Source organism: Podarcis liolepis, assembly GCF_965112155.1.
Source record: "Podarcis liolepis genome assembly, chromosome: 5".
Taxonomy (NCBI): Eukaryota; Metazoa; Chordata; class Lepidosauria; order Squamata; family Lacertidae; genus Podarcis; species Podarcis liolepis.
In genome coordinates, this window is record NC_139556.1 from 52,852,866 (window position 1) to 52,868,867 (window position 16,002).

The window sequence follows — 16,002 nt, forward strand, 5'->3', positions numbered from 1 at the left end:
CTCAAAAGTTTCTACTTTCCTGTGTTCATGTAATAAAAATAAGGTTGGTAATCTGTCAAGTCCCTTGTTTTTCAAACACACTTCACCATTTCAGGCTGCAATTCTAAACTCAACAGGATTTAATTCTGAGCAAACTTGCATAGGCTTGTTCTGTAAAGGAGTGACATCATTTTAAAGCTTGTACAGCAGAATCATAAACAAGTTTACTCCAAGTTCAGTCTCGCTGTGTTCATAGAATTACAGTCTTCAAGAGATGAATTTTGAGAGAATACCATTCAGTAAAATCTTTTTGCTATTGGTCTTTATGGGTTAAAGGTACAGTGGTACCTCAGTTTTCGACCATCTTGGAAGTCGAATGTTTTGGTTTTTCAACACCAAAAACCCGGAAGTAAATGCTTCCGTTTTCTAACGTGCCTCGGACGTCAAATGGCTTCCACTGAGTTTTTTTTCAATTTTCTCTATTGAATTTGCAGACCATCCTTTGTGCCTCAGTTTTCGAACGTTTCGGAAGGCAAATGGTCTTCCGGAACGGACTTCCGGAACGGATTACTTTCAAAAACTAAGGTACCACTGTAATGTGTTCACAATCCTTTTCATTGTGGGAAGTTTCACACATACGTGAGCTATCTCTGTTTCATATATTGTTTCAAACTATGCCCAACATTTTAAGTCATGTACTTATCATTTAAATAAGCACAAACAATCTTCTGTTATAAACTTACAGATGACAACTCCTTTCTCCCTACTATACATAGGGAAAGGCTCAGGCAAGCTTTATTGTCTCTAACTAGAATTCCTGACAAACAGAAAGCCAGGAATAACAGACCACACACAAGTATAATGAGCCATATCTGGAAACAGAGGATAGTCTTGATAAGCAAGGAATCACCTAAAATGGTGTGCCATGACATAACCGGGGAATGGGGCAACAGCGCAGTCAGTGTATATGGGCTATTTGGCTTTGCAAGGCTTCTCTGACCTGCACAATGGGCAGCAGACTTGATACTTAGTTAATAACATACAGTAATTTACATCCCATACCTTCAACATAACTTCATGTGCCCAAGGCAGCTAATAAAGTAATAAGATATAAAAAGTACAACATAAACACGTTTTTTAAATAAAATAAATAATGCTTGCATTTTCAGTTCTTAAAACAGAAACATGTTTTGCCTAGTGCCTAAATGAAATGGAGAAGAAAGTCCAAGCAGGCTTCCTTGAGGATAGCATTCCAAATAGGTAGGGAGCAAGCCACTAGTCACCAACAAGACGTTAAACTTAAACTGATTTTTTAAAAACAAAAAATTGAGCAAGTTTGAGTAGTAGCTGTTTTTGTGCACAGGGGACACTTTCTAGATCAATGTGCATGTTTCAGAGCCCCTCGGCGTCTGCCACAGAACACCAGCATGCTGCAAAGGATTCAGAAACGTATTTTAGGACCACTGGGGACTGGCCAAGCCTGTTGGCACTAGCCATCGTACCACATTAGGACCCAATCACTTTTGGTACACTCATCAGGGCAAAAAACAGTACACAATTTTTGCAAAAACTCATTCTATCAATGGGGAGGAAATAAATTACATCCTAAAGAGGGGAAATGTTCTCAGAACAAATTGGCATGTAAAAAATCAATCATCACTACAACATGGAGCATGAATTAATATCAGCTGACAACAACCTCCCCCCCAAAAAAAGAATCAAAGTGCAATTAAAGCTTCTATGTTGTGGGTAATGTGCACCACACTAAAGGCTGATTAGGATGTTTATTTTCAGTACCAATTCTAAAAGATGCAAAGAAGGAAGAAAGAGAAGGAAACTGACCTATGCTTTTAGCGTCATTTGAAGGGTCACATAGATTTGAGCACAAATATCCCACTGACCACTAGAAGATACTCAACAGGATACATGTGTGTCTGTGGACACTCCTCACACTTCAACTTTAACTGAACTAGGAGAAATATACCCATTAAGTTACTCATATTTGTCTGTTGCAACATGATGATTTTCTTCTTTATTAATGTAAATCATTTTAAGAATCAAGGGAAGCATATCCTTCCATGTCTAGCATGGGTTCTGTTAGTTGACACATGTATGAATTTCAGTATTGTGCTTCACACTTGCCAAGAACATTTAGGTTCTCTGAGGATCACCGTTAATGCTCTAAGTCAGTGGTGTCCAAACTTTTTTCAAAGGGCCAGATTTGATGAAGTGAACATGTTGAGCTTTTTTTAGGATTTTACCCCAAATTTGTTGCGCTTTCTTAAGGATTGAAGTCATCGTTGACAAACTTATTCCTTGGGGGGGGGGTGTCCCCCTGAAAGTTGTTGCTCACCGAGGGTTAAATAAGCAGGCAAGAAACCCGCAGGCAGGCAGGTGGGAGAGTGAGCCGCACAGGAGAGCGAGCTGAACACTGGGCACACAGCGGCCACGATAGAGAGCCGCACTCAGGGCGCCTACACAAGCCGGCCAGCGACCAGAAAACAGAACAGGGCACATGTGCAAGCCGGCTGGTGGGAGGTTCCAAGGGTCAATGCTGGAGCTCTCCATTGATGCATTGGCTCCTGGGCAGAACAAGCCGAGCAGCAGGTGCTCGGGGGCCGCAACAGATTCATTTCTCATAATTGCTTGGGGGGGGCAGATTAAATCAACCAGGGGGCCGGATTTGGCCCCCAGGCCGGACTTTGGACATGCCTGGTCTAAGTCAGTACTAGTAAGAAAGCAGGCTCAGACAGAATTTGCCTACAAAACAATCACCTGTGGAACATTAATTTTCAATTTATTAAAAGGCCGTATGAGCTTCCACATATCAGACTTTAGTTATGACTTTGATGAAGGGGGATACATAGAATAAAACAAAAGTGAGTTAAAGAATCTTCTACTAATGGCAATGTAAAGGAGAAGAGCAATTGGAAGGCCTTGGTCATGAAGAACCTTTTGGAACTTAATGCAGACTGTTACCATTAATAATTCTGGCTGGTGCAGCTTATGCCAAAGCATAACCTGTTAAGAAATATGATAGCATTAAGTATTTTATCTCAAACACCATCATAAACCTCACTGTCTTGGAACTTCAGAAGATCATACACCCTTCAGAGCAGATAAGAGGATGTGGAGGTCTGAAAAAGGAAGGAAAGGAAGATGGCAGTCCCATTTGTGCAAATGGACATCCACTGTGCAAGCGGAATGCCCCAACTAGATAACACCCTGTTTTATACTTTTAATAAAATTGACCTGTTTGAAATAAATCTGGGCTATAGCCATCATGCCCTGTTGAGCTTCCCATGGACATTTTACAAGAAGAGTTTCAAGACTAGATAGGTCTTCTGTCTCATCCAGCGGAGCTCCTTTAACGATCTTATGAATTCTTAATGAACTCAGTATTTTATATATTACCATTTTTAGATTATGTAAATGGTTTTTCAATGAATATTTTAGACTATGAATAATATATGTAATTTTATATTAGGTAACATGGCTAGTATAACTGATATTATGGTTAATACAATTTGTATTGCATATAATACATGCTATTCTTGTATTTAGACTGTTGTAACATAGTTTTGATGCACTATGGGCACAATGGTTTTATGGAAAATGCAATACAATGTATATAAACAAACCAACTATTCTACATGTGGGCCAAAATGGTGGCATTTATATAAACCTCTGCTTCTACTTAAGTTTCTTACATTTATGATTAAAGGTTCTCTCTGGACTGCCTTCTATCAGTCTGTTATTTTTCAGATCAGAAATGATTTCATAATAATAGTACTAGCATACGAGCCATTTGCAGTTACAGATTTAAGAAAGTTTCTTCGTTCTTATTATAGCACATTTTTAATAGAAAATATTTCTATTAAAACACATCACTCTTGTTGACCCTGGATTTATATTACCATTATTGACATTAAGAGAACACAGTGCCCTCCAGAACAGCAGGGATGCTAAACCATAGTGCAGAAACAATAAACAGTAGAATGGTAACATCCTGTCCTGCTATTAAAGGAAAGCATTAACAAAAATTACTGATGCTGTAGCAGCATTCACTCCTTTAGAAGGAAAACCTAAGGAGCTAACTACATATTTCTTGGCAGTCATCCACTGTTTTCCCCATAATACCACAGTGCTCTTTGGAATGCTAATATATCTGATGAAGTAGAAAATTCTTGTATTGAAGTCCTTGCATAATAAACTAGTGAGTCTAGTCTGTGGCAAACCTTTTTTTTGTTCTTAGACAAAATTATACATTTGTGGGGGAAAGCCTATAACTACCCCACTTTTTTAAACATGAGATCAAAATGCAGAATGCGACAGATACACAGCCCCTTTGGGATTTGAAGAATGAGCAATTGAGGGCAGGGATCTGCATGTGAAAAATATAAAGGAGAAATGGGATTGAAAGCTGGCTCTTTAAAATCCTCTTCTCTCTTCTCCCAATTCAAAGAACAGAAGAGGGTGACTTTAGCTTGCTGAACATACTACTTAATCACCACTCTAGTAAATGGTGCCATGCTACTATTGCACTTCTATACAGAACAAAAGGAGCAAACCCAAGCCTTTCATACTTTGTATGTCAATGCTTTCCCACAGCATTCATGTGATACTGTACAAAAAGGATGAAATAATAAGCAGATATAATATAAACTACATAGGCACCAAGCGAAAACATTTCTCTTTAACCAGGCCTTTGGCTGATTATCATTCCATGTCCTTTCGAAGGGAAGTTATTGATTTGTTTTTGTTCTTGCTTTTATTATGTATTTTGTGTTCTCATTTTGTATTTTGATGCTGTGAACTGTCCTGTGACAATAAACAATAATAATACAAAGCACAAAGAAAAGGTATGTGTTAAGTTGCTCAACTTTGGCTTACCATTACATGCATGAACCTCAGGCTCCTATATTCCCTCCACACACACACCTTCCTCTGGCACAGCTGTGTGGAGATTGAAAGCCTCACTTCTTTCTTCAGTTCTAAACCAAAGTTTAGGGCTATACCCCAAACCTAAATTAATCTTCACTATAGTTTACTGAAATAAACCATGACTTGGAGACAGTTTGTTCCAGTAAACTACAGTTAAGAATAAACAGTGATATGTGTTGCAATATCTGTTAAGAAGCTACATTATACTAACTCAGACCACTGGTCCATCTAGCTTAGTATTGACAAAACTGACCAGCAGTGGCTCTCCAGGATTTCAGGTTGAAGCCTCTCTGAGCCCTACCTGTAGGTGTCAGATATTGAACCTGGGAGCTTCTACATGCAAAGCAGGTACTCCACCAGCTCTGGCCCTTCCCTAGTACATATGTGCTTATAAATTTGTGGAATAACAATACTGGAAGCAATGGAATTAACCGTCTCCCATGATGCCTTTTGTTTCGGGTGTGCTTTTATATTAATCTGTTTTATTTTCTTCTTAAAACAAAAGCAAAAGGAAACAATTGAACAACAGCAAGCATTCCAAAAGTAAAAACAAAAAACGCCATGCATGGCAAAGTGTATCATGCACATGTCAGGTAGTTTGCTGTGTGGCCTAATAAAACTGTTTAACTGAAAGGAATATCACTAAAATTTTACCTGTGAAGCAGTCAGAATGAATGGACTGCTGCACCCTGTGGCAGATGCAACAAACATGCATCAAGTTTCCACTAATAAATCCTGCTTGATTAAACCTTTGTGTAGCATGTTTTGATTTGTGATTTTCTGCCAGGGCTATATTCCATATTCTATTAAGCCCAGTTGATATGGAAACACCTGAAGCTCACTTCCAGTATTTAACATGTTCCTGTTCTGCAAGTGCTAATTAAAACACAATTAGTTTTTTAATTCTCTGTGTTTTATAAAACAGTTAAGGCCAGGCAAGGCTGTACAACTTTTTTGGGCAATGTTAGATAATGTAATAACTTAAGGCGACCAATAAGGGACAATGCCACCACATATGGAAAAAGTGTACCTCTCATTGCACTTCCTCCATCATAGGGGCTTCACAATACTATTTATATAATGTATCCTAACTGGCATCATATATAATCAATATATTAGACACTCTGCCCCGAGATACCATTAACAATAGCATAGCTACTTCTTGGGTACAAAGGAGTGGTCTGAACATCAAAGAATAATCATTTTTAGCTATGGTTATAGCCACATATCTAGCTTTGAAAGAGCCTACTGCCAGTATTTGAGTTCCAAAACAAAAATGGTTAAGGACTTTAGTGATGAATTAGTAATATTATCATTATTTTATTTATTACATTTGTATACCACCCTTCATCTGAATATCTCAGGGTAGTTCACAACTGAAAAATACAAAATGAGAAAACAAAACACATAATGAAGCAGAAAAAAACCAATAACCCCTACACACAAACACACACACACACACACACACACACACACACACACACACAAATATACATGAGTCATAGAATCATAGAGTTGGAATAGATCACAACGGCCATCGAGTCCAACCCCCTGCCAAGCAAGAAACACCATCAGAGCACTCCTGACATATGGTTGTCAAGCCTCTGCTTAAAGACCTCCAAAGGAGGAGACTCCACCACACTCCTTGGCAGCAAATTCCACTGTCGAACAGCTCTTACTGTCAGGAAGTTCTGTCAGGAAGGTGGAATCTTATTTCTTGTAGTTTGGATCCATTGCTCCGTGTCCGCTTCTCTGGAGCAGCAGAAAACAACCTTTCTCCCTCCTCTATATGACATCCTTTTATACATTTGAACATGGCTATCATATCACCCCTTAACCTCCTCTTCTCCAGGCTAAACATGCCCAGCTCCCTTAGCCGTTCCTCATAAGGCATCGTTTCCAGACCTTTGACCATTTTGGTTGCCCTCCTCTGGACACGTTCCAGTTTGTCAGTGTCCTTCTTGAACTGTGGTGCCCAGAACTGGACACAGTACTCCAGGTGAGGTCTGACCAGAGCAGAATACAGTGGCACTATTACTTCCCTTGATCTAGATGCTATACTCCTATTGATGCAGCCCAGAATTGCATTGGCTTTTTTAGCTGCCACGTCACACTGTTGGCTCATGTCAAGTTTGTGGTCAACCAAGACTCCTAGATCCTTTTCACATGTACTGCTCTCAAGCCAGGTGTCACCCATCTTGTATTTGTGCCTCTCATTTTTTTTTGCCCAAGTGCAATACTTTACATTTCTCCCTGTTAAAGTTCATCTTGTTTGTTTTGGCCCAGTTCTCTAATCTGTCAAGGTCGTTTTGAAGTGTGATCCTGTCCTCTGGGGTGTTAGCCACCCCTCCCAGTTTGGTGTCACCTGCAAATTTGATCAGGATGCCCTTGAGTCCATCATCCAAGTCGTTGATAAAGATGTTGAATAAGACCGGGCCCAAGACAGAACCCTGTGGCACCCCACTAGTCACTCTTCTCCAAGATGAAGAGGAACCATTGATGAGCACCCTTTGGGTTCGGTCAGTCAGCCAGTTACAAATCCACTGAGTGGTAGCATAGTCAAGACTGCATTTTACCAGCTTCTTTACAAGAATATCATGGGGCACCTTGTTGAATGCCTTGCTGAAATCAAGGTAGGCTACATCCACTGCGTTCCCTTCATCTACCAGGCTTGTAATTATAGGAGGTTTATCAGCCAAATGCCTGGTTGAAGAAAAAACATTTTCACATGGTGCCTAAAGAAATGTAATGAAGGACCCCAGCAAGCCTCCCTGGGGTGACAGTTCCACAAACAACAGAAACACTTGTTCTTGTGTTGACACCCTCCAGACCGCTCATGGAACAGGCACATGAAGAAGGGCCTCAGATGATGATTGCCAGATCTGAGTCAATTCATATGGAAGACTTGTGGTGGTTTTCTTGCAGTAGTATACCATCTGGGATTTCCTGCTTTATTAGTCTCCACCCTTGCATGTTTCATAATACTGAGGAACCCTTTCCTGCATTTATAAGGCAGCCATAAGTATATTCCCCAGGAATAGATGTTCTCAAAGCTTCACATTTTTATTGTGACTTAATTGCCTTCAATAAGTAAATGTTTTATTTTCCATCTTAGCTGTGAAAATGAATATGAAAATGTATTCACAGCTATGAAAATATATAAATAGTCTCATTCACACAGTTTATGTGGAAAATTTGCTCTTACACGCTGACATTTATGGTGTTATCAAATACCTACTGCAGTCTTTAATCAAAAATACTGCTATGAAAAATGACACAAAGTTCTCCCCACTCTTACTAGATAGACAGACATTTTCTGTGCAAATGAGCAAGACTTAAAAAAAATCATTTATGAAATGTTTGTTTCAGATGCAAGTCATAGGAAAAATGTGTTTTACAGTTTTGTTTTTGTTTTCTTTGCTCTCAAACTTTAAATAGCTAGGTTCTGATAAAATGTCTTATGGAAATTTAATTTTTTGTATTGGCTGGATAGAAAATACAATTTCAGAGAGAGCTTCTTCCATATGATATTGAACTGACATGCAAGAAATCCCATTAGGTTTATTTAATATAAAATTTTATAGACCTGCCTCAAATGACAACTAAATTAAACATAGTTTTTTGCTGTTCTTCTTGCATGCAAGAAAGTTTGATGGCCTTCAACTAAATACACAGAAAGGTCTTTTAAATATAGAGCTTAACTCAGCATACACACACCCCAGAAAATTCCAAGACACAAAAACAAGGCTTATATGCCATGTGCAACTTGATTTCTACAAAGATATAGGTTTGTCAGGTAGCTCTGCAGAGTTTTGACAAACGTAGAAGCTGCAGTGGGATCTTCCTTACTCGGCTCGATAACAGTGAACTTGTGTCAGGCACGTGACCAATCATAGCAGAATACAGACTAAGAGAGAAGGGGGTCTTCTCCAGCTCAGGACTCCTAACTTTAATGGTTGAAGCTGAAAATTGGGTTGGTAGTCAGTAAAGGAAGCAAAAGGGGGTACCTTGTGAACCACGTAAGATAGGTCCAATGGCATCTAGGCCATATGACATTATTCATGCATGTTACAAGCAGATGCCTCTGTATTTCCATTTAGGTCAAGCAAAACCACCCCACTTCTCCCACTCAGAAACTAGATGTATCATTAGTTAAGGGTTGACCAGGCAAGGACAAAATTCCAGTTTCTTTGTAATTCTATTAAGCCTATCCAATCCATGAGCTCTGTACTGTCTGCTCATTGCCAAAGGCCAATGTTTTGCAGCTCTGTTTCCTTCCTCAGCTGATGGGAGGTATGACGCCTGAACACTTAGCTCCCTAGCTTATACCATAGCTTATACCGTAGTCTCAGAACACAGTTCAGGCCACCGAATAGCCAACACATTTACTGAAGAATGTCAGATTGACGTGATTGGCCCTAGGAGTGGTCTAACTTTGCTTTGCTACCAAAGCTATCCCTGGTTTACAGGTAGTTGGGATGGAGAAAAAAGAAGAACAAGATTACTGGAGCATAGACAGCGTACAACTATGCATTTGCTTTACTAGAACACTAACTAAAAATGATTGATGAAACATTCCAGAGTGGCTAGTGGTTAGAAAATAAAGTTCCTATTGACCATTGGTCTGCCTAGACCAGTCTTTCTCAACCTTAGGTCCTCAGATGTTCTTGAACAACAGCTCCCATAATCCCTGACAACTGGCCATGTTGGCTAGGAATGATGGGAATTGTAGTCCAACAACATCTAGGGACCCAAGGTTGAGAAAGGTTGACCCAGACAGTATCACCATCCTGCTAGTGGTTCCCCAAGATCTCAAGCAGAGGTCATTCTAAGCCTGTTACCCTACTAAACAGAAATGTGGGGAATGAATTTTGGAGCTCCTACATACAAACCTATAAGTTTTCACCTAGGAGTATGGCTAAAAGAATGATCAGTTCAATTTTCAGCATAGTTACAGACTCAGTAAGTAGCCAAAGGAAACTGCAAACTCCATTGTTTTATGGGCAAAAGGGCATCACCCACAAACAAGAGGGAGGAATCAGCAGACATGGCAGAATTCCAAAGTTTGCAACTTTCGAGTGCGTACACAGTCCCATGCGGATTGAATATGCTTAGTCGCAACAGAATGCTTGCTAACCTGGGTGCAGGGGGCGGGGCAACATGAACATTGGTAAAGAGAATGAAAAGACTTAGCTAGAACCTGGAACAGGAGCAATCCACAATGCAACGTTTTCTAGCAGGTCCTGCTTCTTATATAAGATTTGTACTTCAACTCATTACCATAATTAGCAATCTTCATTTCACAAAAATACTTACGAGAACAGGTGGTAGTCTGCCACTCTAGACACTGCCCATATGGAAAGGAGATTATGTAGGCATTTGAATCAACACATCGCTTTGTGCTGCTACACCACATGCACTCCATGCCACTGCTTGTGCAGTTTGAACACGTTGTCCTTAAGGAACACGGCTTTTTGCAGGGCCTTGCATTTTGATTTGGACTAACTGAAGGAGAAAGAAAGTGAAAGTAGAATTTCAGTATTTTCCCCAAACTCATGTTATATGAGTATATATGATACTACACAAATATTTTCCCTTTGCTTTATTCAGGAATGCTTTTACTTTGTTACATGTAGGGTCTTGCTCTTTGTGTTTTGTTTAGGGTCTTTTGGCTGCATTTATAATAATTCACACTGTTCCTTCTACAATCTGGGCTGCATTTTTTTCAAAGAAAAATATAATATACAAGCCATTATCCTTTTCTTGAGTTATTAGTATATGTGACATAGTAAGCCATACACATATTGTAAACCTTGACTGTGTATACTTGAATAGGTACAGTGAGGCATGACCTTTTGGTTCTACTGCATTTGTTAAATAGTGCATAAGCAATAGCTATTTACTTCACTGGTGATACATTCTCCCTTAAACAGTGTGCATTTTGTCTAAAAGTATGATTTGTCAAGTGAACATCTGCCCCCTGCTGTATATATTTGCAGTCGCTAAAAATTCAAAAACAAGAGAAACATTTTTTTAAAACATAAAAGAGAATATTTTTCAGCACAGGATGCATTCTGTCTCGCTTGGAATCATGCATTGCTCAGGAAACTGAATCAGCTAGTTATATAAAACAGAGGTAGAAATGTACTATATATATATGTTTTGCTGTCAAACAAATGAAGTATGAGAACAGAGTAATTCCCAATTACATACTGCCCACAGAAGCATACCTTTTATTATTAATGCACAGCAGTCTATATCCTTAACCACCTGATGAATTACCTAATGTTTTATACATGACAAACATTATTCCAGTTTTCTGGAAGGCAACATTCCAAAATAAAAAGAGAAAGGATCTTGCAAATTGTTCCACTGTTTTGAAATCTGAGTTTATTAGCAATTGCTTTATAATAAAACTAAGAAAGGCAGCAAAGATTCTCGAAACAGCATAAAATTTGCAACAGAAAAAAATTGGTGACTGCAAAGAGTTCTATGCTTCAAAAAGCATCTAACATCCACACTTAAATTGTCGTTCCTGTCTTTTTACAGGAAAAAAACAAGATCACAGCATCTATTGTTCCAAAATGCAGACAGTTATATCCAGAGAATCAATATCATGAAACAAAAAATGCAGTAACTTTATGATAGCATCATCATTTTCGGTAGTACAAATGTGTGCATAAGTAAGCAAACAATTTGTAGAATTCATGTTTTATTTATGATATTTAGTAGTTTCCATGACAAGCTCCTTCTTTATATGTGAGAGCATAGGAAAGAAAATTATGTAAATCATCCAATTGTGTTGCTTTAAACTTCAATTTTTTATAGTACTAATTTTACAGCAAACTATTCCTAATGGACTCACACAATCACCTGTAACCATGCTGAATTTAGGGTTTGATAGCATAAAATACATATGGCTGTTTACCATCATGGTTTTACATGTCAATCACATTCAAATCTAGTGTATAGAGAAAATATTCCTATGATGTTTCCCTTTATAGGATATATTTATGCCAAACAACTGTGGCTCCTCATTCCCAAAACAGAAGAGTTGATCTATTTCTGTTTGATCTTCTCTATTCTAAAGCATCATACCTCCATCTAATGACAGTATAGAGGCTCAGTCCTTTCTACCAAGCTTCAAAAAAAAATCTTTGCAATAGATTTATCCAAAAGCCACTTTTCAATATTGCAAAAGAAATCTAAATATAGCAACCCTAGTTATATGAAACTCTGTTCATATACTCATGGAGCTGGTGTAACAGCTGCAGCAAAATTAGCTGTTCTAAAAGGTTTCAAGAGATGAATTTTATCCCTCAAGAGAAAGAACGTTTAATGTTTGCAGGTAGTGTAAGTGAAGTGATATGGAAAACTGCCTTATTTCTGCCATATCTATCCATTTAAAACATTTTTAGAGTTAACTAACAACTTACACTGCCAAGGTATCTCACTATAAGACTTTCCACTGCAATTTATTTATTTTTTGTTAAAAGATGAAACATAATCCACTTAAACTTATTTGTGGTAAGGTTAATAAACTTAAAATGAATATTCTGCTATGGATAATATATGTGTTACAAGACATCTTTTATGTATTCCCCAACTATTTTCAAAAGATTAGTAGGTATTTTGGAAATTATTTGGGATAATCCTTCTCCTTACTTCTCACTTAATAAAATTCAGCTGCCAGTATCGGAAGGAGGATTAAATTTTCCAGACATTAATTTATTCCATAAAGCATACATTTTAGCGGGCATTAAAACTAAACTCATGCCTGTTGTTTTTAAATGCTTATTGGAACTTTGTAAAGCACATGTTCAGAAACTCAGAAAGTATGGATTAGGGAATTAGAATGTGCTATGCAAACTGAACAATGGAAAAGTGCTTTCAAATCTATATGAAACGTTTCTCTGGATTGAGAGCCTCCCCATTCTCAGATTAAGAAGCTGTGGATTCAAAGACTATCTCAGACTAGGAGGAGACTGTTCTCTCTGAACCAACCTTTCTTCCAACATTCATTATGCACATACTGTACTAAAGAAAACATGCTGGAGCAAATTGTTCCAAAAATAATATTTGCAATATGGTAAGCTCTCTTACCAACAGGTTTCTCACATACGAGGCCATCGGCCATAGCCGTGCATGGATTTGCTTTCAGACCAGCAACCTCTGCCCTTTCAAGATAGGCACAGAATCCAGAGTCATTGGGTTCTCCAGGAAGCCACTGCAATGTTGTGTTCGTAAAGGGAGACATATCATCCCATCCCCAATAGGAGATGTTGATCTTCCGTAGCCCAACCCAGGGTGATATTTTCTGTGAAGGATGAAAAGGGGAACCACATGAATCAGTAGCGTTGCTTTCTCTCCTCAGCACTCATCAATTCTTTTGTATTGTTTCAAATACATTTGTGGTGGTTTCTCCAACCATTTGTGCATATGTGGAACATATTTTATCCTGTGTATTAGGTCTTCCCCAAAAAATGCTGCAGTGTATAAACCTTCTATTCTCTTAAAGTGAACTCTGCTCTAAACCCAAGATTAAACTCTTCATTCCACTTTCACAAAGTCTCAGATATACAGTATATGTGCCTTCCATTTGTAAGATTACATAGAACGAGTACAAGGACAAAGCATTCCACTTAGATAAGCAAGGGAGGTTCCACTAGGCAAGATGGAAGGCCAATGCCTAAACCTCACAGTCCCATGACTTCTAGTTGCTAAAACAAACATGCTTATACAGAACACCAGGACATTAGTGGTCCAGATTGTACACACAAGAACATGGGGGAACAAGTACTGGCTCTACATTGGTAAGAATTTTCCGAAGAGAAGGGAGAGCACAGGTCACCAGGCCCTGGATGTTGAACCATTTGTTCATTGGTACTGTGTTGGCTAGCGGTAAGGTAAACGGCGTTCCGTGTGCTGCGCTGGCTCGCCAGATGCAGCTTGTCACGCTGGCCACGTGACCCGGAAGTGTCTGCGGACAGCGCTGGCTCCCGGCCTATAGAGTGAGATGAGCGCACAACCCTAGAGTCTGGCAAGACTGGCCCGTACGGGCAGGGGTACCTTTACCTTTTTCCTGTGTTGGCTAAATTATCTGCTCTGCTGTATCCTTCTTTGAAGGGGCATAATTGGAGGATAAGAATAAGATTAAAGAAGCTGAACAAATATTGCAATGCAACACGATCCACTATAAATAAGTGTCTCTTGATAAAATCCTATCTTCCAGTATACAAACACTCTCTAGTTAAGAATGTAGGGTGACATGAATCACATAGCCATATATTCAGAATGTGTACGAGAGGAGCTAGGTTGAGTCTTGTGAACTGTTCAGTCATGATCCCTGTCTTTAGGCTGAACTAGGTGTAGGAAACCCTTCGCCCTCCAGATGTTGCAGAACTAGAACTCGTTATCATTCCTGACCACTGGCCATGCCTGATAGCACTCACATAAGTTGTAGTTCAGCAACATCAGGAGGGCTGAAAGGTTCTCCACTTCTTGTTTAGGCAGCCCCTAAAAGTCTTTTCATTCCAGAAGGCTTTTCATATATAACTTTTATATTGGCTTTTAATTCAACACTTTGTTGTAAAGGTAAAGGGACCCCTGACCATTAGGTCCAGTCGTGACCGACTCTGGGGTTGCGGTGCTCATCTCACTTTATTGGCCGAGGGAGCTGGTGTACAGCTTCCGGGTCATGTGGCCAGCATGACTAAGCCGCTTCTGGCGAACCAGAGCAGCGCACGGAAATGCCGTTTACCTTCCCGACGGAGCGGTACCTATTTATCTACTTGCACTTTGACGTGCTTTCGAACTGCTAGGTTGGCAGGAGCAGGGACCGAGCAACGGGAGCTCAGAACCGCCGACCTTCTGATCGGCAAGTCCTAGGCTCTGTGGTTTAACCCACAGCGCCACCTGCGTCCCTAGATCACAACTTTGGAAGGATGGAGAAAATGAGGGATAGTCTGGAATATGAGCATGATAAACTGGGTATGGTAATCTCCAAGGTTATCACATACAGGAGAGGGAGGAAATGAAGTAAGTGGTGTCAGCCCTGTAGTTCTGACATTACTACTTTGCTGAGAGGTGGTTTCTAATTCTATGGATGAGAGGCTGTGTGAGTGAATGACATTAGAGGTATGCAGAAGATACAGTGCAGTTACATAAATTTTATACATAATAATAATCCAAGCATTTAACTGATGTAGTATTCTTTCCTAAATAAAAAAATCATTCAGTCAGATGTAAATTTATATTCTTATTTTCAAATAGTTTATATTAATCCAAAAAACTTTTATTTTACAAAAATCATTGCTTTAAATATGAAAAGGTTTTAAGACTCAAACAAGCACAAATATTTCAGATTAGCAGACATTTCTCAGCTGTTCTGCCTACATTTGTGAACCTTACTAAACTATCTGTAACAAAGAAGTCATCTGAAATGAAATCGTATGTCCTAAATCATTATGATTCGAGCCTGAAAGAGCAGGCATATGAAGGGAAATCAAGGGAAATCTCAGCAAGCTTCTCTGGCAACTGATAGCACATTCAAAATGACTTACACACAATAAATGGAATGGGACGGATGGAGAGATAGGAATGAAAGAGAAATTACTTTTTTGGAGGGGGGGAAACAGAAGCGAGATAAAGCATAAATCACTGCAACATTTCATTAGAAGTTTTTGATAAGTAAATAATCATTTGACCCAAAATACCTCCTTAAAGTGCATGGATTTGTCTACCTGTAGTGTATACTGCAAGTGACTTATCTTAAATTTATATAGCTTAGGTGTCTCAACACATAATTCATTTGAATAAAGGTATGTTTGGTACGGTGTCACCTTCAGAAATTTCAGAAAATGAAAACAACCATTTCTCCAGTTACCAAACTTGTCAAAACGACAGGCTGTCATCAGTGGTATTCTCAGATTTATGAGGCTTCTTTTACCATTTCATCTAGAGACGTGTGTCTGTATATATGTGTGTGAACATATGTGTGTGCAAACCTACATTAAGGCAGGTCAAAACAAAACTGTCCACAAATCTTGCCACTGCATTCTTAGATGTTGAACTTCGGGA

The 16,002-nt window shown here is 39.0% G+C and overlaps 1 protein-coding gene across 3 annotated transcripts in view; it reads right to left on the reverse strand.

Annotated features, from left to right (window-relative positions):
• The window catches only part of ATRNL1 (attractin like 1), a 494,510-nt gene that overhangs the window by 359,182 nt on the left and 119,326 nt on the right, over positions 1-16,002 (reverse strand). For all 3 annotated transcript variants that reach the window (XM_083504739.1, XM_083504740.1, XM_083504741.1), the window contains 2 exons: positions 13,027-13,240; positions 10,240-10,428 (listed from right to left, as the gene is read on the reverse strand). In XM_083504739.1, coding sequence (XP_083360865.1) covers positions 10,240-10,428; positions 13,027-13,240 — 403 coding nt within the window. The remainder of the gene's footprint in view (positions 1-10,239; positions 10,429-13,026; positions 13,241-16,002) is intronic.